This window comes from Pelophylax lessonae (genome assembly GCF_965119305.1).
Source record: "Pelophylax lessonae genome assembly, chromosome: 1".
NCBI lineage: Eukaryota > Metazoa > Chordata > Amphibia > Anura > Ranidae > Pelophylax > Pelophylax lessonae.
The window spans coordinates 629,399,770-629,423,356 of record NC_138768.1 but is presented as its reverse complement, the minus strand read 5'-3'; the positions used below and the strand labels follow the sequence as shown (position 1 = coordinate 629,423,356).

At 47.5% G+C, this 23,587-nt stretch overlaps 2 protein-coding genes across 12 annotated transcripts in view; one reads left to right on the top strand and one right to left on the bottom strand.

Annotated features, from left to right (window-relative positions):
* Positions 1-23,587, bottom strand: part of BLTP1 (bridge-like lipid transfer protein family member 1) — a 754,177-nt gene that overhangs the window by 130,773 nt on the left and 599,817 nt on the right. For all 11 annotated transcript variants that reach the window (XM_082243836.1, XM_082243839.1, XM_082243842.1 and 8 more), the window contains one exon: positions 718-933. In XM_082243836.1, the coding sequence (XP_082099962.1) occupies positions 718-933 (216 nt within the window). The remainder of the gene's footprint in view (positions 1-717; positions 934-23,587) is intronic.
* LOC309544693 (high mobility group protein B2-like) lies at positions 8,379-13,491 on the top strand (the record flags this gene model as incomplete). Its single annotated transcript, XM_082243605.1, has 2 exons — positions 8,379-8,386; positions 12,626-13,491. 2 exons carry the CDS (start codon positions 8,379-8,381, stop codon positions 13,215-13,217), a joined length of 600 nt encoding a protein of 199 aa, XP_082099731.1. The 3' UTR covers positions 13,218-13,491.

The following is a 23,587-nucleotide window of genomic DNA, read 5'->3' as shown; positions in this document are numbered from 1 at the left end:
TTGCCACTCTGGATGGCTTGTGAGTGCCAAAGGGAACCTGTGCCTCCGTCCTCAAGGTCTCACGCAGAGATCCAATCAGTGCTTCCACCAGCGCTTTTTCGTACGCGGTTGCAGACATGGAGAAATCATCCTCACTATCAGAAGATTCCTGGCGCATGGTTGCAGACCCAGCAGGGTGACCCATGTCAGCGACGGCCAAATCAGATTCAGTATTAGATGAGGCAGGGGAAGGCGGGAGGCGCTTTTTGCTAGCCTGTCGCCCGAAGACCACCTCCACCTGGGACACAAAGGACTCCAGGATCGTTGTCAGTGCATCGTTGGATGGTTGGGACCCAGAGGGCCCCCAACCTTATAGAAGCGATCAGGTGGAGAGACGTGCTCCAAAGACTCCATTAAATACCAGGGGGACACCACAAAAAGTGTAAAAAACTGCAAGGGACAACCCCCACCACGCTGGCAGCACCACCCGGTTGCCAGGCACAAGCACCTAGTTGGACATTATGGCAACAGCCCACCCATCATGATGTGGACTGCAATTCTGCTTCAGCTTTTGGCACCAATCAGATTCAGTCTTTAACAAATATCTGACACTAGCTCATGGTTGAGAAGTAACCCTAGATTTTTGTATAAAAATATACAAAAATACATTTGGCTCTTTGCAACATTACCTTTTGGTTGCACTACAGCTACATGTAAAGTAGGCTTTGCAAAGATTACCTTCTCAAACTGATTTCATCATGGTCCTGTTGCAGAGTTGTGGGATGCAGAACACATTTACCGCAGTCAATTTCCACCCTTATATCTAGTTCAAAGTCTATGTTTCTCTCAGTGGTAGTGCTGGATACATTGCGATTGGATGGTGTGCTAGGCCAACGCTCTGTGAACAGTTGATGGACTGCAGCAAATCCAGAGGATTTCTTGCGGTTGGTTTGCCTATAAAGATAATAAACAGGGGGATTACATTTTTAGCATGATTTTCACTTGCATTTACACATTTAGGGTTAGTGGTAACAGTGACGTCTTATCGTCTGTAAGGACGCCAGACGCTGTGTGTAACTGATTTGCCTATATTATCCTTCTTTCGTGTAAGTACATATCTATACCAATAAATAGTTTTTTATGGATGTCTACGCAATGAGTTGTTTCCTCCTTTTTCATGTGTGATACAACAAGCTGGAGTATGGATTACTAGCACAGCATGAGGTTAATGAGATGTGGTTTATCCATCCATACTGAGAGCCTGGATTTGCTAAGAAAGTGTCACCCCATAGATGAGGGGCTCTTTGCTTACATTGAAAAAGCTGCAAAAAGGCTGTGTTAGACCTGCAAAGGTCAATCCATCTGGTAAGAGGCAAATCCTCTTTTACATGCAGTGGAGCACGGTGTATTTAAATAGGTTCACAATATTATACAGGAAGAATCACCTGTTGCCAGGAATCTACACCTGATCACACTATCTTGTGCATTAGACATTTTTTTAATCTATTTACCAAGGACTCGCTTTTGATTTCATTATTTCACATTGTTTGTGAAACAACACCCTTTTTTATTTGATGCCATTAGTGATTTTTTTTAGCACTGTTGTTTTGGATAAGTGCATTTATTTTCTAAACTTTATTTTCTATTGTTGTGCAATACATTTAAGTGCTGCTATTCTCCTATTTTTTTAAAATCACATATATGTACATTTGTTTTGATGATTGACACCTTGTATTTCACATATTTTTTAAATACTAGTGCATAAAAATAGAATTTTTGTAAGAACTTACCATAAAATTATTTTCTCTGAGTTCTCTGACAGTCGCCGCCCGTTCAGTTAGCTCTCAAGAGTGGGTAATGGTGCCCTCTGCAGAAGCAGGCTAGGCAGTAAAAAGGTTAACAAAAGTCAGGGGGCATGGTAATCGCGCTGCAAGATGGATGCTTGCAAGTGCAGCTCTGCTCAGCGAGAATCGACTTTCACACCTGCTGTAGCCCGCTCTACACTGTCTCTTCACGATTGACCGCCTCCTGAACACCCGAGGCACCCGCCCGTTATGCAGAGGAACCACTCAACCCCATTACCGGCAAGAAAAATGCAGGAATACTTCCCAATCCTCCCGCTCGGGCTTCACCAAAATGGCGGCGGGAGACACACTGACACGCCGCACCTACCACCTCCAGCGGAAGGCGGAGCTTCAGCGGACACAGCAAGGATGGTGGAGCAGAAACAGAACGCTGCTGCCTCCAGACCTACATCCTCTGAATCTGATGCCAGCACACCCTCCACTAGGAGCCTATTAAAATAAAGGCCCCACAGAGAACAGGGAGACATGCCAGAGTCCAAGGAGCAATCCGCTATAGGAGGTATGCAATCTCACAGTGGCATGCTGCTTTACACACGGACCCTATTGCCCACTTTCCCACCACCGGCCAGCCCATTTCACATGTCACCTTAAAAGAAATGCTAATGTCACTGAGGGCCTCTCTCCTAGCAGACATGCTGGCATCCATACAGCAATGCAAGGTGGAAGTCCATGACCTGGGCCAGAGGGTGCCCCATAATGAAAATAAACTTAATGAAGTGGCGATTTCTTTCAATGCACTTGTAGACTCCCACAACTCACCCTGATCAAGGCCAAACTAGTGGATCTTGAAGACCGCTTATGCAGGAATAATTTAAAGATTAAAGATAATTTAAAGATAAGAGGGATTCCTGAAACTGTCTCTGCTCAACAATTATCGCATTATGTCCACTCCCTATTTAAGGATTTGTTGCCGACTTTGTCATCCGCCGATCTGACGATCGACAGAGTCCACAGTTTCCCTAAACCCTCGTTCTTACCAACTGAAGTCCCTAGAGACGTAATACTACAGATCCACTTCTTTCAAGCAAAGGAACGCATCCTTGAAACATTTAGAAAAGGTGAGCACATTCTGCCACATGCAGCTAACCTCCAACTCCTTCCAGACTACTCAAAATTTACCCTCCAGCAAAGGAGAGACCTCTCAACCATTACAAAAGCTCTCCGCAATCACAAGATTGAATACAAGTGGAAATACCCGGCCAAACTTAACGTCACCCACAATGGCTCCTCCCACTTTATCACGTCCATTGAAGCTGGTATTTGACTCCTACGGGAATGGGGAATCATACCCCCGCATCTCCACGACAATCCGGACCAAAGTCCGCCTGCTACCCCAGAAGGGGTCTGCCACCTCACTTCTGAGTGGCAAGTTGTCCGCCACCGCAAAAACCACCAGAAAAGATGAAAGTGAACTTTACTCACCTACTTTTTTGTTTGGCTCCGAACCTGCGTCTTTCTAGCCTCCCTGAGTGCACTTGAGGGTACCTGCCACCGTGCCCTTATCCCTCACTTTTGTAAGCAGCATGCGCTACACGGATCCCATTGGACCCACCTTTTTTCATCTTTCTTGTTTTTTTGTTATGTTTTTACATTGAATTGCAACACCCTCACAATCTCCAGAACCTATGCGTCTACATGCACTTAAAATTCACCTGTTTTCAAGATTCTTTGTGTTAAGACATCCATGACACAACTCTTCTCAATCCTTGTTCGATCGACCCTCCATGATGCAGCTCGTTCTAGACTCCGCAATCATCTTGACTGGCCCACTCCTGGAACTGTACTTCGTACGGCAACCAACAGTTCCTCGTCTGACTGGGCACTCCTCCGGACCTGACAAAACATACCCGACACACATGCACAGCTTCATTGCCCACGTCTCAGAGTTACACGAGATGGACTTCTATCCCTTGATATCCATAACTGATCCCCTGACCAATTCATTCAAATATGCCGTTAAACTTTCTCTCGATTAATGCCCAGGGTTTAAACCACCCCGCAAAGAGAAGATCACTTTGGGATGAAGCACAGAAGCACTCTTCAGACGTGGTGGCAGTGCAAGAAACTTATTTCCACAAAGACTACACACCACGCTGCTCCCACAAGGACTTTCCTCACCAATTTCTAGCTTCCACGACAGCCAAGAAAAGGGGAGTACTTCTGGCATTCAGTCATACAGTCAAATTTGAACTTCTCAGCTCACATCTTGACCCTGAAGGGAGGTACATCATTTTCTTGTGCAAACTGAATACTGTCTTATACACCATAGCTGCAATCTATGTTCCCAACTCGCACCAACAGAGATATGTGAAAAAAATGCTTAAAAAAATCTCTAAAATGCGACAGGGGAATAAAGTCATATGCGGAGACTTTAACATGGCTCCAGACCCAAGCCTCGATACAACTTCTAGTACTCTACAGAGGGCCCCTTCCTCAAAGGGCCTCCTGCAGACTGAAGACTTGATCAACGCCTGGTGATGCCAACATGCCGAAGAGCGTGCATATACCTACTACTCTCCTAGACACAATTCATACTCCAGGATAGATTACTTCCTAATGGATAAATTGTTATTACAACGGATCTCGGTTTCGTCCATTCACGACATTTCTTAGTCAGACCACGCCGCTATTACTATTCATGTTTCCGACCACAGTGCCCCCTTTCAAACACGTGTATGGAGATGCAATAACACCATACTCCACAACCCAGATTACCAAACTGCAATCTCACAGCACCTTAACCAATTTTTCACAGACAATGACCCGGCTGCGACAAGTGTATTCAATAACTGGAATGCCCACAAAACATTCATTCGGGGTATTCTGATACAACTTAGGGCTCGGGATAAAAGACAGAGGTCCGCCCACTTAAATGCCATTCTATCTGAATTAAAGACCCTTGACCAGGCCAATCAAACTTGCCCTTCCCCAAAACTTGCTTCTCAAATCTCTGCCACACGTCATAAACTCAGGGAACATCTCTGTACCGAGCACGACCTCTACTTACGTCGCCTCCAGCTTCACTTCTATGCCAACCACAAGGCAGGCAGGCAAATTCCTCACCTAGAGGGTGAAAGTCCAAAAAAACAAGACTACTATCCCTCATCTACTCCACCACACCACTAACGCCAAAGTCCTGAACCCCTAGAAAATTTCTTATACGTTTGCCGAATATTATGGTTCACTATATAATTTCAAAGCTGAGTCTGAAACACCAAAACCATCACCAGAAGCTATTAATGACTTTTTATACTCAATCAACCAACCCAAATTGACAGAGGCCCAATTGTCTGCCTTAAATGCTGACTTATCCATCCCTGAACTCCAACAGGTTATCATTAATCTGCCCCTTGACAAGTCTCCGGGCCCGGATGGCCTCACCAACGAATATTATCGACTCTTCCAACCAATCCTGCTGCCCCACCTACACACACTGTTCACATCAATGACCACGGAAGGTGCACTCCCACCTGACATGTTGACTGTCAATATAGTAACCCTTCCTAAACCTTGCAAACCCCCCACTGCACCGCCCAACTTCCGACCCATTTCACTTTTGAATTCTGATATTAAAATCTACGGAAAACTTCGAACAAAACGCTTATTTGCAGTGATCCCGAGTCTGGCCAAACGGACCAACTCGGCTTCACTAAAGGCCGAAAAGCCCCTGATGCGACTAGGCGTATCATAGAGGTCATCCCCCAAGTTAATTTCCAAAAATAGAACACCTTGTTTCTTTCAATTGACGCTGAAAAAGCGTTCAATAGAATTCACTGGGGATATATGCAGGTAAGGCTTCGCAAATTTGGCGTTAAGGTAAAAATTTTATCCGCAATATCGGTGCTTTATTCGACTCCCTCAGTTACAGTGTTCACGTCTGGTTTCCTATCCAAACCCTTCCAAATATTTAATGGCACGCGACAGGGCTGCCCCCTGTTGCCTGCCATCTTTAACTTGATGATGGAACCCCTGGCGGAATCGATTCGGACACACCCTCACATTAAAGGTCTCACCCCGACCGCTACACTCACGTCATCAACCGCTTAACGGACGATGTTGTTCTGGTAATATCCAACCCTCTAGTGTCCTTAACGTGCGTACATGAGCTACTCACCTGTTTCAGTTCCCTCTCGTATTAAAAGGTAAATTTTCATAAATCCTTGATACTTGACCTAGGAGTCAACCCCCACACCAAACGTCACATACAGCAACATTTCCCTTACTCGTGGACAGATGACACCTTACCATATCTGGGAGTTCGCCTGTCTGCAGACATTTCCAAAATTGTGGATGTCAATTTTAAACCCCTCATCACTGAGATTTGCCAAAACTTAATGCGCATGGAAAAATTAGAATTATCCTGGACTCGCTACCTTTAAAATGATGGAACTACCTAAAATCTTATACTTATTTCGCACTTTACCATTTCCCATCCTGCCCAAATACTTCACAGAATTAAATAGGTTAATCAAACAATTTGTTTGGCTGGGGAAGAGACCTAGATGTTCTGTGCACCACCTTACTAGACATATAAAATTAGGAGGCACTAACTGGCCCATAATGGAAGATTAGTATCTGGCGTCACTTCTGGACCAAACAAAATACTGGTTTCTCAACTCAATTGACACCAAATCACTCCACCTACTACTTTTAGCGGACACTTGGAAATCACTGTCGACGCACAACCTTCCCCCCATGACAATCGCAACTATGCTGGCCTGGAGAAAGCTCCTCACCTACTCTACTACGTCCCCACATACCTCCACCCTTCGCATACCCCTATCCACGTTGGAGGTCCTCATACCCTACCTTAGTGTCCAAAAGTGGAAGGATCACGGAGTATCCTGGCTGGACAAAATCACGGCTTGCTACCGCTACATGTCCTCAAGCAAACATATAACCTCCCACCCTCCGTAGCATACTCCTATGCGCAGATCAAGACCTTCCTACATAAATAACCGATACCCACTATTCAAATTCCCACTATGGCGAAAGATTTCTACCAAAATTCAGGTGAAGGGAAAAAAGGTATATCAATCTTTTACAATATTCTGGGAAACAAAGAGATATTCGTACAAAGGGTAGGTACCTCAGGCCAAGGGGTAAGGGGGACTTTGTGGGCAATGTGATAGGAAGTAAATCGAAATGCAGACAATAATAAAAAATAATAATAATAATCGTGTTTGTTTACTGTATAGAAAGCATTATATATACAGTACAGAACAATACGGGTGAGGGGTTGTAGACCCCTAAGTGAAGAAGGTGATAAAAGTAATGAAGAAGTGACAAGTTGTGAAAGTAGTGACTTAATAAATGGGAAGCTTCTCTCTATGGTTAGAGAGTTTTCCTATGTTCGCGTCCCAACGCGTTTCGGCTCGCTCCTGGAGCCTTTTTCAAGGGTACACACTTGTATCTGTACAAGTCACACTTGTATCTGTAATAATCATATGAATGGTCATGGTTATAAATAAATGAATACCATTGATTGGTAAATCCAACAGTGGTATTTTCAAAAAAATTGATACATACATTCATGTTTTGCCATAAGCGGTGATGCCGACCCTCAGAACAGCGAGAGCGCGAGCCTTGTAACCTGCAAGGTATTGATTGAGTTCGGGTGAAACGTGTTAGTCTTTTAAGGGGTGCTATGTGTATTGAATGGATTTAGACTTACTGACTGTGTCACAGGTTTCTTAGAGCCCCTATTGGTCGGATAGAACGTCAGGTAGTCCCATCCGAATGGTGCTCTGGTGTCTGCTATATCCCACTCCGGATTGGAATTGTGTGTCCAGCCTGGAGGTGTCTGTGTACAAATTTTTTGATGCTGAGTATTTGAAATTTTCGAGTAGTTGGGGGGTATACATATAGTACAACAATTGTATCTGAGCCCTTTCTTGGTGTGTACCTTGTAGGGTTCTCTATGGCATAAAGGTCGAGCATATGTTCCAATGCGTACTTGACCCTCCGAGTTGTGTGCCCCAGTTGGTTGCTGGCTGTAAAGATACATATACATAACAACAATTTAGTCCGTGTGTACGGCTGTCTCTTATGTGTGGCCATAAGTCGCCGTATATATGGCTGAGTAGGAAGTACTCTTGGGTTTATATACCTTCTAGTGGGTGATTTCGGTGCGTCCTTCTTAGGGTTAAACCCTCGATCGGGCGACTTGGGTCATTCCGATTGTTGGAAAAAAGCTGGTGACCAAAGAGTATATATGGATTGTATCAGGGGTCTGGGGTGTCCCAGTTACCTAAATGGTTGCTAAAACTTAGTTATATGAGAAAAACCATAAACATATACACAGGATAAGGGGGTGTAGGACGATGCAGAGTAGTGGGTATATGGTCATATTCCGTTGCCTGCTAGTTATGTGCACAACTTATAATGTAGCTTGTTAGACCTAATTGTTTAGTACTGTGAACAAAAATATTGGCAGGAGAATCGGGGGTTAAATGCCCGAATTCCGTCCTGGCTTGTATGTTATATCAAATGCTAGCCATTTGGCCCCCAGAGAAGCCTCGGGGGCACATAAGGATGGCAAGGTGAGTAAAGTGTTAACAATGCTTTGATTGGAGATATATGTATCACAGAATCGTTGTAGGGCATCTTCCAACACTTTATAAATGAAATGCTGGCAAAAGCAGGGCTGGGACTTACGTTTAGTGGTATTGCACTGGCTCATATACTTGCTTGTATTGCAGGTTGGTACTGGCTCTCACGGGACCTCTCTCCTCTCTGGGTAGATGAGAGTGAGAGGACCCGTGGCTCCCCGGCCTATTTAAGAGGGACGCGCATGCGCAGACCGCGCCGCACGTCCCTCTAGCTGATTCCCTTTAGCTGACGCTGATGTGTAGGGCGCGTGCGCGGATTGCGCGCGCACCCTCACATACGTCATCCGGGACATCCGCTTGCGGCCGCCGACACGGAAGAGCGTGCGTGCTCCCATAGTTATGGGAGGGGGCGTGATGTCAGAAGCCTCTTCGCATCTGTGTGCCCCTGCCGGCCCGATCGGCAACAGCAGGGGCTTTCCGTGCCGGGTGTTCTGGGGGATGAAATGCACTTGCGCTCATGGGTACAGGACATATAAGTAAAGGATGTATTTGAGCAACGAATATACATATAAGGATAATCAAAACTGCAATAAGCATGTAGTCCATGTGAGTGATATAGTATTAACAGCAGTACATAATTCAAACGTGGGTATGTATGGAGTGACAATTCAAGGGAGAGGGATTTGGCCAGGGATGTTGACCTGGATTCTAAACGGATTGGACCCCGGGATTGCCTATTTCCTGGCTCCATTTGACCTCTCAGGGGGGGGGGGGGGGGGGCAGTCTTACAGATTGTTGATCATCTGAAATCAGATGACAAGATCGTAATGATGAAGATAGGGGCGTGGGTGATGAGTATCGGGCCATATGCCGGTTGCAAATTTTATGCCTGGTGGAAGATTGCTTGAGGATTTGATGTCATCAGGGAATGGGAGACGACATCAAATCAGCTGAACCAGGGGATAAATCCAGAATAAGTCAAAAAACGTCAAGAACAGAACGGGTAAGTATGGGGAGTCTATGACCCACTTTTCTCAGTCCGTCTTCCCTGAGGAGAAGCCTTCTAGGAATGGTCTGTAACTCTCTGATTCGTTCAGTCCTGGGGGTGTAGTGGCCTTGAGGCGATGGATCCACCTCATTTCCAATTGCAGTAGGGTCTTGTTCCAGTCACCCCCCCTGTTGGGGATGTGTACCCTCTCTAGTGCCATAAAGGATACATTTGGCATTCTATAGGCATGTTTGTATGCCACGTGACACCCAAGGGGCAGATAAAAGTTACAAAGTTCCATGCTATTCATGTGTTGGTTAACTCTTTTCCCAAACTCCTGCTTAGTTTTGCCTATGTAAAGGGAAGACGGACTGAGAAAAGTGGGTCATAGACTCCCCATACCTACCCGTTCTGTTCTTGACGTTTTTTGACTTATTCTGGATTTATCCCCTGGTTCAGCTGATTTGATGTCGTCTCCCATTCCCTGATGACATCAAATCCTCAAGCAATCTTCCACCAGGCATAAAATTTGCAACCGGCATATGGCCCGTTACTCATCACCCACGCCCCTATCTTCATCATTACGATCAATCGTCATCTGATTTCAGATGATCAACAATCTGTAAGACTGCCCCCCCCCCCCCCTGAGAGGTCAAATGGAGCCAGGAAATAGGCAATGCCGGGGTCCAATCCGTTTAGAATCCAGGTCAACATCCCTGGCCAAATCCCTCTCCCTTGAATTGTCACTCCATACATACCCACGTTTGAATTATGTACTGCTGTTAATACTATATCACTCACATGGACTACATGCTTATTGCAGTTTTGATTATCCTTATATGTATAATTGTTGCTCAAATACATCCTTTACTTATATGTCCTGTACCCATGAGCGCAAGTGCATTTCATCCCCCAGAACACCCGGCGCGGAAAGCCCCTGCTGTTGCCGATCGGGCCGGCAGGGGCACACAGATGCGAAGAGGCTTCTGACATCACGCCCCCTCCCGTAACTATGGGAGCACGCACGCTCTTCCGTGTCGGCGGCCGCAAGCGGATGTCCCGGATGACGTATGTGAGGGTGCTCGTGCAGTCCGCGCACGCGCCCTACACATCAGCGTCAGCTGAAGGGAATCAGCTGGAGGGACGTGCGGCGCGGTCTGCGCATGCGCGTCCCTCTTAAATAGGCCGGGGAGCCACGGGTCCTCTCACTCTCATCTACCCAGAGAGGAGAGAGGTCCCGTGAGAGCCAGTACCAACCTGCAATACAAGCAAGTATATGAGCCAGTGCAATACCACTAAACGTAAGTCCCAGCCCTGCTTTTGCCAGCATTTCATTTATAAAGTGTTGGAAGATGCCCTACAACGATTCTGTGATACATATATCTCCAATCAAAGCATTGTTAACACTTTACTCACCTTGCCATCCTTATGTGCCCCCGAGGCTTCTCTGCGGGCTAAATGGCTAGCATTTGATATAACATACAAGCCAGGACGGAATTCGGGCATTTAACCCCCGATTCTCCTGCCAATATTTTTGTTCACGGTACTAAACAATTAGGTCTAACAAGCTACATTATAAGTTGTGCACATAACTAGCAGGCAACGGAATATGACCATATACCCACTACTCTGCATCGTCCTACACCCCCTTATCCTGTGTATATGTTTATGGTTTTTCTCATATAACTAAGTTTTAGCAACCATTTAGGTAACTGGGACACCCCAGACCCCTGATACAATCCATATATACTCTTTGGTCACCAGCTTTTTTCCAACAATCGGAATGACCCAAGTCGCCCGATCGAGGGTTTAACCCTAAGAAGGACGCACCGAAATCACCCACTAGAAGGTATATAAACCCAAGAGTACTTCCTACTCAGCCATATATACGGCGACTTATGGCCACACATAAGAGACAGCCGTACACACGGACTAAATTGTTGTTATGTATATGTATCTTTACAGCCAGCAACCAACTGGGGCACACAACTCGGAGGGTCAAGTACGCATTGGAACATATGCTCGACCTTTATGCCATAGAGAACCCTACAAGGTACACACCAAGAAAGGGCTCAGATACAATTGTTGTACTATATGTATACCCCCCAACTACTCAAAAATTTCAAATACTCAGCATCAAAAAATTTGTACACAGACACCTCCAGGCTGGACACACAATTCCAATCCGGAGTGGGATATAGCAGACACCAGAGCACCATTCGGATGGGACTACCTGACGTTCTATCCGACCAATAGGGGCTCTAAGAAACCTGTGACACAGTCAGTAAGTCTAAATCCATTCAATACACATAGCACCCCTTAAAAGACTAACACGTTTCACCCGAACTCAATACCTTGCAGGTTACAAGGCTCGCGCTCTCGCTGTTCTGAGGGACGGCATCACCGCTTATGGCAAAACATGAATGTATGTATAAATTTTTTTGAAAATACCACTGTTGGATTTACCAATCAATGGTATTCATTTATTTATAACCATGACCATTCATATGATTATTACAGATACAAGTGTGACTTATACGCTTGAAAAAGGCTCCAGGAGCGAGCCGAAACGCGTTGGGACGCGAACATAGGAAAACTCTCTAACCATAGAGAGAAGCTTCCCATTTATTAAGTCACTACTTTCACAACTTGTCACTTCTTCATTACTTTTATCACCTTCTTCACTTAGGGGTCTACAACCCCTCACCCATATTGTTCTGTACTGTATATATAATGCTTTCTATACAGTAAACAAACACGATTATTATTATTATTTTTTATTATTGTCTGCATTTCGCTTTACTTCCTATCACATTGCCCACAAAGTCCCCCTTACCCCTAGGCCTGAGGTACCTACCCTTTGTACGATTACGTTAGGGACGGTGGCAAACCCCATACTATCCAACAGGTAGATAACGATCAACCAACCCCCAGAACAAAGTGATATTTGAAAAGACTCCGCCAATGATGAAATGGGAATCGGATCTAGGTAAACAGTTCTGCTCTGAACAATGGTCACAGTCCTTCACATCAATGCTCAAAGCATCCCACTATTAACCACTGGGATCTCTCCCAAAAGGTAATAGCCAGATGGTATAAGACTCCTACTCAATTGGCAAAATACATCCCCTTATACTCCCCACTCTGTTGGAGGCAATGCGGTCAACCGGTTAACCTCCACCATGTCCTCTGTTCCTGTGTTTGCCTAACAAGCTACTGGAATAAAATATTTCAAATTGTAGCCGACATCAAAGGCTTTCTAAACCCCCCCGACCCTGCGCTGGCCATTCTTCACATAAACACCCGGACTCCTCCGTCAACTTCGCAGAGTTCTTTAAGAAGTGCTCCGAGAGGTGGAAGACCATGTCTGCCAAGGAGAAATCCAAGTTTGAAGATTTGGCCAAAGGTGACAAGGTTCGCTATGAAAGGGAAATGAAGACCTATATCACACCCAAGGGGGAGAAGAAGGGAAAGAAAAAGAAGGACCCAAATGTCCCAAAACTACCACCATCTGCCTTCTTCCTGTTCTGTTCTGAACATCGGCCCCAGATAAAGAGCAAAATTCACGGTCTGTCGATTGGCGATACTGCTAAGAAACTAGGAGAGCTGTGGGCTGAACAGACGCCCAAAGACAAGCAGCCATTTGAACAGAAAGCAGCAAAACTCAAGGAGAAATATGAGAAGGATGTTGCTGCATATCGAGCAAACGGCAACAGTGATGCTGGTAAGAAGGTTCCTGGCAGGCCAGCAGGCTCAAAGAAGAAGGTTGAACCAGAAGATGATGAAGATGATGAGGAAGAAGAGGATGAGGAAGATGATGAGGATGATGAGTGAATGCTTTGTCCGCTGTATAAATTGTGTTGAAGCCCATTGTTTATTTGCTAAGAATGTGAACTCAAGTGCAGCTCATTTTGTTAGCTTGGTTATAAAAACTGTAGAGAATTGTGTATAGGTAATGTGATTCTTTAGGGAGAACCTCTATTTTAATATAAGGAGTAGTTGGAGGGCTGTTAGAGTTAAAGCTTTTGATGTGGGATGATTCTGTATATTTATTGGTTTCTAAGGGTAGCCCAATGTTGGGAATAAAAACCCAGCATACTTTAGAGTCCTGTAGACCTGGTGCTTTATACTTTTTTAAAACTTTTTTAGCAACTTAAAAATATATATAAACATCCTAAAAAAAAAAAAAAAAAAGGCCATCAACCCCAAAAAGAAGAGGGGTGGGCGGCGACTGTCAGAGGACTCAGAGAAAATAATTTTACGGTAAGTTCTTACAAAAATTCTATTTTCTCTTACGTCCTCTGACAGTCTCAAAGCAGTGCAGGTGTGAGGAGTGGGAAGAGGCAACCAAAGAAAAGGCAACGTGCAACCAGGCCAGAGTTGAAAAAACTATGCCAACAGGGCAACAAAAGCTCAACAGGAGCCAACCCTGGACAAATACAGAAACAGAAACACACGTCTCTGCAGAACAACCGCCGCGCACAAAACTTCACGGCCAAAGAAAGCATCCGAGGATGCCATCATATCAAGTTTGTAAAATCTTGTGAAAGTGTGCACAGAGGACCAAGTCGCCGCTTTGCACACCTGAGCCACAGAAGCCTAATGGAGAAAACGCCCAAGAGGCACTGACAGCTCTAGTAGAATGAGCCCTGACAGGGAAAGGAGGCACCTGACTCTTGATTGAATAGGCCTGAACAATCGTCTGTCTGATACATTTAGAAATGGTTGCCGCGGACGCGGCCGAACCCTTCCGAGGTCCCTCAGAAAGGACAAACAGGGAGTCAGACTTCCGAAAAGAGTCAGTAGCGGACAGGTAAACCCTGACCGCCCTAATCACATCCAAGGAATGTAAGGCAAGTTCCTTTGGATGCTTGGAAATCGCACAAAGGGAATGCAAGACAACATCTTCGTAAAGGTGGAAAGCAGATACCACCTTGGGAAGAAAAGCGGGATTGGGTCTCAAGACCACGTTGTCCCTATGAACAACCAGATAAGGGGAGCGGCAAGACAGAGCCCCCAATTCAGACACTCTGCGAGCAGAGGTGACAGCCACCAGGAAAGCAACTTTCTGGGACAACACAGGCAGAGGTATGTCTCTGATGCTTGCAAAGGGAGGCCATTGCAAAAAAGGACAAAACCAAGTTCAGGTCCCATGGCGTAAAAAAGGAGCTTTCCTCGGGGGAGCCAGATGTCGTACCGCCTGAATAAAGGTCTGAAAAAAGGAATTAGTCGCCAAGAGACGCTGGAAAAGAATGGTCAAGACCGACAACTGACCTTTAATCGTGGCCAGCGCCAAACGCGGATCCAAACCTTCCTGTAGGCTAAAACCCCTCGCCACCGAAAAGGAGCGGGGATGGAACCCCTGCGACTCACACCAGGCAATATACGGCTTCCAGGTGCGATGGTAAATTTTTCTAGAGGTAGCTTTCCGAGCCTTCAATAAGGTAGGAATGACAGCACTCGAGAGACCCTTGTCTCTCAAGACTTGGCTTTCAATAGATACCCCGTCAAAGCCAAAGACTGTAAAGCAGGATGGAAGATCGGCCCTTGAGGCAGTAGATCGTCTTACAGCGGAAGCCGCCAGGGAGGCTCGACGACCATCTACACGATGTCTGCGTACCAAGACCGACGCGGCCAGTCTGGGGCCACCAGAACGACCCGCACCAGTTCCGACGCCAACCTGTGGAGGAACCTGCATAACAGTTGAATTGGAGAAAAGGCATAAATCAGCCGATACCGGTGCCAGGGCACCACCAACGCGTCCGTGGTGTCCGCCAGAGCATGGGGGGTATTGGCCACGAACCTTCCCACCTTTATGTTGAGACGGGACGTGAACAGATCCACGTCCGGAGTCCCCTACCGGGCACACAGGAGGTAAACACCACCGGATGCAGGGACGATTCTCCCTGGTCCAGGGTCTAGCGACTCATATAGTCCGCCTGCCAGTTCTCCACACCCGGAATGTGAATGGCCGAAAGTGCGTCTTGGCCCAAGAGAGGATCTCGGCCACTTCCTTGGCCGCCCGGGCACTCTTGGTGCCCCCTTGGTGAGTGAAGTAAGCCACTGCCTTGGCGCTGTCCGTCTGCACCCGAACTGGGCAACCTTGAAGCCGAGTTGACCAACGGAACAAGCAGAGCTTGATTGCTCGGAGCTCCAAGACGTTTATCGGTAAGAAGGCCTCGTCCACCGACCACGTTCCCTGGGCACAAAGCATGCCCAGAACTCCACCCCAGCCTGACAGGCTGGCATCCGTGGTGATCACCGTCCACAGCAGATGCTGGAAGGACTTGCCTTGTGGCAGAGTCGGTGACAGGAGCCACCACAAAAGATCCGATATTGTGAGGTGGCTCAGAGAAATCCTTCTGTCCAACAACTGAGGTGTTCTGTCCCACCTGGCAAGAATCTCTGCTTGCAGAGTTCTTGTGTGAAATTGAGCAAATGGGATCGCTTCGAAAGCCGAAACCATCAAGGCCCAGGAACCGCATGCAGGCCTGTAGAGAGGAGAGATCGTTGTCCTTGAGGGCCCTGATCTCGCCCTGCAGGGTCCGGAGTTTGTCCTCCGGGAGAAAGAACTTTGCCTGAGCGGAGTCCAGGACCATCCCCAGGTACGGGATGTAAACCGAAGGAGTCAGAGCCGACTTCTGGAAGGTGACAGTCCACCCAAACTCCTTGAGCGTCTAAACCGTGATCGACAAATCGCTCATCAAGGTGGCACACGATCTCGACCTTAACAGGCGGTCGTCCAGATAACCGAGGGCCGCAATCCTCTTTAAACGCAGTTAAGCCAGCACTGGAGCCAAAAACATTGGTGAAAACCCTGGGAGCCGAAGCAAGGCCGAAGGGCAACGCCACAAACCGATAATGCTCCTCTGCCACCGCAAAGCGGAGATACCGCTGATGACCCTCGGAGACAGGGATGTGCAGGTACGCATCCTTCAAGTCGATGGAGGCCAGTAAGTCCCCTGGACTCAACGATGCCACCACCGACCGGATGGATTCCATCTGGAACTTCTGAAACCTCACAAAACGGTTCAGAGACTTCAGGCCCAGTTTGGATGAACAATGCCCTGCTTTCTGGGCACCATGATCAGATTGAAGTAGAAACCGCAAAACCTGTCCCATGAAGGGACTGCACAATGATTCCTTGGGCAAGAAGATCTTGAACCGCCCCATTGAGATCTCCGAAACGATCGGGAGTCAGATGGAGATTTGATGGAAAGAACCTGTCTGCGGGACAACATCGAAACTCGATCTTGTACCCTGAACGAATCAGTCCGTGAACCCACCTGTCCTGATTTCGGGACAACCAGGGTTCCCGGAAACAACGCAGACTCCCCTTACCCCTAAAATAGGTGAGGGCGTCCGTTCAGGAAGAGGCGGACTGGGCCGCCGAACCGGTCTGACCGGCCTTGGGCTTACCTGACCATGGCTGCTTGTGAACACCTGAGGTCTTGAAGGATTTCCCGTCATCCTGTGCCCCAAAGGCACGCAAGGACCCACAATGAGCCTTAAAAGAAGGGCCCCGCCTAGCGTGGGGTGATTTTCCCTTAAAGGCTTGGGGCAAAAGAGTGCTCTTGCCCCCTGTAAGCACCTTGATCAACACATCCAGAGTGTCCCCAAAATAGCCAAATAATGCGGCGGATCGCAACCCCGACCGCAGACAGCCGTGCAACCCAGGGAGCCTCGTCCAAGGACGTGTCACACAGGTACATAACGGCCTGAGTCACTTGATCCACCTTGTCCAGGGCAGCCGGAGATACCGACTCTGCCACCAACGTGTGCCTAAGCCCCCCGGACAATTTCGTGACAGATTGAGAAACCATCACAGAAGCGAACACAGGCTTGAGCAGGGAGCCCGCCACCAAATATATGTGGCGGGAAAGTGTCCCCACACGCCTATCCGCCGGATCCTTAAACACCGGGGAGTCCTCCACGGGCATCAAGGTAGATTCATTTAGTCTAGAAACAGTGTGGTCCACCATAGGTGACACCGTCTAACGATTATCAACAGAATCTGTAAAGGGATAACGGCATGTAAACTGCTTGGGCACCGCCAGCATATGCATGATGCACCGCCATTGGTCGTTCACGGTTGCGTGAAACACCTCGGGGCAGGGTAAAACCTGACTTGACTATGGGACCCAAAGGAAACCCGCTTACCTGACAGGGAGGGCTCAGCATTAAGATTTAAAGTCTCCTTAATGAAGCTAATAAGTGCATCCACCACAGCGCGGTCCCGCGCCTCCGTAGAGGAAGACTCTTCTTTCCCCCCACCTGAATGTGAGGACTGGGACCCCTCAGGGGGGACGTTGTCCGTGGCAACCAAATCAGGCTCGTAGTCAAAAGACTGAGAGGGCATAGGCCGTGTTTTAGAAGAGCGTTCAGACATCAGCAGATCCACTTAGGACGCCAAAGTCGCAAGAGCAGCAGATAATGAGGCCATGGAAGAGGATTCAGAAGTTCCTGAAGCACCAACCAGGTCTGTGGGAAATTTGCCATCCTGATACTCCATTTTAGTAATAAAAAATTGTAAGGACGCTGGCCCTTCAAAACGGAAACTGCACCACCTGTGGAGACCCTTCAGAAACAGCAATAGCCACAAAAAGATACAGTTTTTACAGGAAAATGCCCGAGAAAACAGTTAAAATCACCCACAGTGTCTGTACTTGCTGCTGCAGTGAAAATGAGAGAGGCCTATGCCCGCCCTGAGCCATAAACAAATGGTGCCTGATAAAAGTATATGGGAGGAAGCACAGGCAAAATGGCTGCCACCCTTACTAGGTGGTTGCCCATACCAAAGATGGCACCCGATCGGTGCCAAAACGATGAGCTAAAATGGCTGCTGCCCAAACAGTGAGTCCCAAAAAGCCATTTGGAAAAAAAAAAAAAAAAAGCCTGCCCTCACCCAAAATAGTGGCCGCGTGAACGGCGCCAAATGGAGCAAAAAAAAAAAAAAAAAAAAAATGCACTGGCCCCCCACAGGGAACCCCAGAGAGCACCCTGGGATGTATGAAGCCCCCACACCCCCCAGTCATGGCAGTATGCACCGCAGAGCACCCCCCACAGGGGCACGGAGGAAGGGGACCATGCCATACGGCCAGGAGGGGGATACCAGAGAAGCCACCATGTACTGCCATCCCCTAAGAGTGGGCCCACAGAACACCCCCATAGATAATAGTCCCCTTTCAGGGACCCAGGGGTAATAACACTCACCAGTCCAGCGAAAGTGGGCACCACTCTGATAAGGAACACCTCCCGGCGAAGAAGGGACTCCGCAGGCTCGTCCCCATCCCAAGTGGCACTGTGGTTGCGAGGCCAGGGAGCACCAATGACCTGCAACGCTCGGTGGCAGGCTAGAACTCCAAAAGGATCTATATTATCCAGTGCGAGGCTCAGCTCTGCTGTCGCTTGTAGTCCTCCAGGAATTCCCTGACTAACTAGCGATAGTGAGTGAAATAAAAAAGCTATTTTCAAAGAAAAAAATCACTTTTCAAGAAAAAATATAAAGAAACTGAGACACTAGGTCCCAGCAGGGAAGACCTAGCCTACTCCTAATGCTAGGCAGCATAAAACTGAAGAGCAGCTCTTAGTGGCTGATGGGTAATAGCTGAGGAACAGCCCCCTAGAGGTGTGTTATGTGTAAAGGCTTTTGTTTGTTAACCTTTTCACTGCCTAGCCTGCTCCTGCAGAGGGCGCCATTATCCACTTGTGAGGGGTAACTGAACGGGCGGCGACTGTCAGAGGACGTAAGAGAAATAGGATTTTTGACTTACTGTAAAATCCATTTCTCTGATGTTCATTGACGGACACAGGTCCTGATTCTTCCTAACCATTGGGTTATACTGCTCCCCTACAGGAGTAGGACACTAGGCAGGAAAAAGCTTGACTATGCCCATGGGCAGTCCCAGGGGGTATTTACCCAGTCTCAGCTATAGGCATTCAGTTTTGTTACAAGCAGTGTCAGAAGACAGCCAAATCCACAGAGGGGTGGGTACTGTGTCAGTGAATGAACACCAGAGAAATTGATTTTTACGGCAAGTCAAAAAACTAGATTTTTGTCTTACTGTAAAATCATTTTCTCTGAAGTTTATTGACAGACGCAGCTCCATATAATTCTTCACCATTGTGTTATGTCGTCTCCTACAGGAGTAGAACACTAGGCAGAGACAGGAAAAAGCTTTACCAAGCCTATGGGGACGTCCCTGCAGGCATACACCCACACACTCTGCTATAGGCTTCAGTTTAGTTGCAAGCAGTGTTTAGAGGAAAAACCCCACCCACTCAAGATTGAGGGGCGGGTGCTGTGTTTGTCAAAGAACAAATTTACGGTAAGACAAAAATCCAGTTTTCTCTATCGTTCATTGACAGATGCAGCTCCATATAAATCTTGACCATTGAGACGTCCCAAAGCAGTATTTGCATGAGGGGTGGGAAAACAATGCAGAAAAAGAACATAATTCCCAACAAGGCTAAAACTTTTAGCGAACCAAAAAATATAGAGCTTAACCAGGAACAGGAGCTCACCTCGACAAACACCCTCAAAGTGACTAAGTCTCTTTCAAACAGCAGCCTGCCAAACCTTGCGGCCAAAAGAAGCATCCGAGGATGCAACACATCTACTTTATAACATTTTGAGAAAGTGTGCACAGACGACCAAGTTCCCGCTTTGCAAACTTGTATTACTGACGCCTGATGGCGAAAAGCCCAAGAAGCATCAGCGCCCTAGTAGAATGTGCCTTCTCAGGGAAAGGTGGAGCCTGACCCTTCAGTGAAAAAGCCTGAACCACTGGCTGCCGGATCCACCTAGAAATGGTGGCGCAGACGTAGCCAATGCCTTTCTAGGTCCTTCCGTAAGGACAAGAAGAGAATCTGATTTCCTGAAAGATTCTTTAGCCGCCAGGTAAACCCTAATCGCCCGAACCACATCCAAACAATGCAAAGCAATTTCCTTAGGATGCTTGGGCTTAGGACATAAAGAAGGCAGCACAATGTCTTCATTTAGATGGAAATCAGAAACCACCTTAGGAAGAAACGACTGACTATGTCGAAATACCACTTTATCCCTGTGGACCAACAAATAAGGCGAACGGCAGGAAAGCGCCGCCAATTCTGATACTCTGCAAGCAGAAGTAATAGCCACCAAAAAGGCAACCTTATGAGACTGTGTAAGCAGAGGAATCTCCCTAATGTTCTCAAAAAGGAGGTTTTTGAAGAACAGACAATACCAAATTCAGATCCTACGGAGCTAACAAAGATCGCCTCAGGGGGGCCACATGACGAACCCCTTGGATAAAAGTGTGAATCAACGCATGCAAGGCTAAAGGACGTTGGAAAAACACAGCCAAGGCCGACACTTGATAGTAGCCAAGGCCAACTTCTGTTCGACACCTCTTTGTCACTGAATCAGAAAAACCCCTATCGTTCAACACCTGGCTTTCAACAGCCACGCCATTAAAGCCAGTGACTGTAAAGCAGGATGGAAGATCGGCCCTTGAGACAGCAGATCTTCCCTGAGGTTCCCTGAGGAAGTCTCCAAGGAGCATCGGCGACCAATCTTACCAGATCTGCGTACTAAGACCGGCGAGGCCAGTCTGGAGCCACCAGAATGACTGGAATCCCCTCCGTCTCTATTCTGCGCAGAAGTCTTGGCAGGATTTTCAGCGGTGGAAACGAATAGATCAGCCGATAATGACCCCAAAAAGCCACCAGTGCATCTACGGCGTCAACTAGGGGATCTTGTGACCTGGCTACAAGCCTTTGAACCTTCTTGTTGAGCCGAGAGGCCAACAGGTGGACATCGGGCACACAGGAGATGAAACACCTCCGGGTGTAGAGATCATTCCCCCTGATCCAACACCTGACGGCTCAGGTAGTCCGCCTGCCAGTTTTCCACAACTGGGATGTGTACCGTGGAGAGAGCCGGAACAAAATTCTCTACCCATTTCAAGATCTCGGCCACCTCCCGGGCAGCTAGGACACTCTTGGTGCCCCCTTGATGATTGATGCAAGCCATGGCCGTGGCATTGTCCAACTGAATGCTGACTGGACAAGCTTGTAGACGATTTGTCCAGTGACAACAGCAAAGCTTTATTGCCCTGAGTTCCAGAACATTGATCAGTAGTCTGGACTCTTCCACTGTCCAAGACCCCTGGGCACACAGCTTCCCCAGCACTCCCCCCCAGCCGGACAGGCTGGCGTCCGTGGTGACCACGGTTCAATACAATGGAAGGAAAGACTTGCCCTGGCGCAATGCCAATGAGCTAAGTCACCATAGAAGGGCAGTCTTTGTGTTGGGACACAACCAAATCATAGAATCGAAGACTTTGGATCTTTGTTCCATTTGACCAGAATTTCCCTCTGTAATGACCTGGTGTGGAACTGAGCAAATGGAACCGCCTCAAAGGTCGACACCATCAGGCCTAGGCCTCTCATGCAAGTCCACAGACAACAACAAACAAATCGCCCCCTGCAAGTTCTGCAGCTTGTCCAGGGAAGAAATACCTTTGCCGAAGTGGAATCCTGAGTCAGGCCCAGGTAGACCAGTCTTGAGGATGGTACCAGGGCTGATTTTGCGAAATTGTTGGTCCAGCCAAACTCTTGCAGAGACCTTACAGTGATTGCCAAATCCCCAACAGAGCTGAATGAGAATCTTCTCTAACAGGAGATCGTCCAGGTACCCCAGGACCGCAATCCCCCTCTGACGTACATGTGCCAATATCAGAGCCGACAGTTTTGTGAAGACCCTTGGAGCAGAGGTGAGACCAAAGGGTAATGCCACAAGTTGAAAGTACTCCTCTCCCACAGTGAAACGAAGAAAAAGCTGGTGTCCAGCGTAGATAGTGATGTGTAGATATGCGTCCTTGATATTGATAGAGGCCAAGAGGTCTCCCTGATGTAGAAATGCCACCACCGTGCGAATAGACTCCATTCGAAACTTCAGTACCCGCACAAAGCAGTTCAGAGCTTTGAGATCCAGGATTGGACACATTTTGCCACCCTTCCTGGGCACAGTGAACAGGTCTGAATAAAACCCCTGAAAACGTTCCTGAGAGGGAAATGGCACAATCACTCCCTGTGACAGCAGATCTTGCACCGCCTCTCCTAGGTCCGTTAACCGATCTGGAGATAGGTGGATGTTGGATGGAAATAACCTATCCGACAATCTGGACCTGAATTTGATTTTGTAACCCGATCAGATGAGTTTGTGAACACATTTGTCCTAAATCAAGGAAGTCCATGGTTCCGGAAAGAAGCAAAGACCACCCCAGAAACAGGTGAGGGCATCCATTCAGACGAGGATTTGTTCGCAGTTCCGGATTGCCTGTTCATGGCTTACCCGACCATGTCTTCTTGGAACCCTCAGAAAACCTGAATGGCTTAGCTCCTTTCTCCTGTGACCCGGAGGTACGAAAGGGCCGCCTATGAGCAGTAAATGAAGGCCCCCGTCTATTACACGGTGCCTTGCCCTTGGTGGATTGGGGAAGAAGAGTACTCTTCCCACCCGTAAGGCCTTTGATCAACTCATCCAGGGAGGATCCAAACAACCTGTCCCCCATAAGTTCAGAAAGAGCCTTTTTGGAAGCCTGGCCTGCAGACCAGCTTTTTAGCCACACCATGTGTCTAATAGCTACCCCCACCCCAGACACTCTGACTACCAGTGGAGCCGCATCCAGTGACGTATCACATATATACAGAAGGGTTAGGACCATTTGCCCTGTTAGCTCTATCAGGCCCGACAAGAGCTGCTCCCTTTCCAAGTCACCTTTCAGCAACTTCGCCCATCCTGTTATGGTCTGTGACACCGGTTTTAGTATTGAGCCTGCTATCACATGCAAATGGTGGGACAGAGACTCAATCCGTGTATCCACTGGGTCTGTAAATACCGGGGACTCCTCCACCGGAACCACAGTAGACTTGTTTAGTCTGGAAACTGGATGATCCACCTTTGGTGGTACGGTCCATCTAGCAGATACCACGTCCGTGAAAGGGTTGCGCATTTTAAAGCGCTTAGGGACGGGACCACTAACATTTGTTTGATGTGCCCCCACTGTTCACTGACAATGTTGTCAAAAAGTTTCGGACAGGTAAAAACCTTGCCTGACTTCTGGGATTTGCAGGTGCCAAAAGACACCTGCGTCCCTGATGCTGTAGAATCATCCACCATTTTTAAGGTTTCCCGCACTGACACTATAAGTGCCTCCACC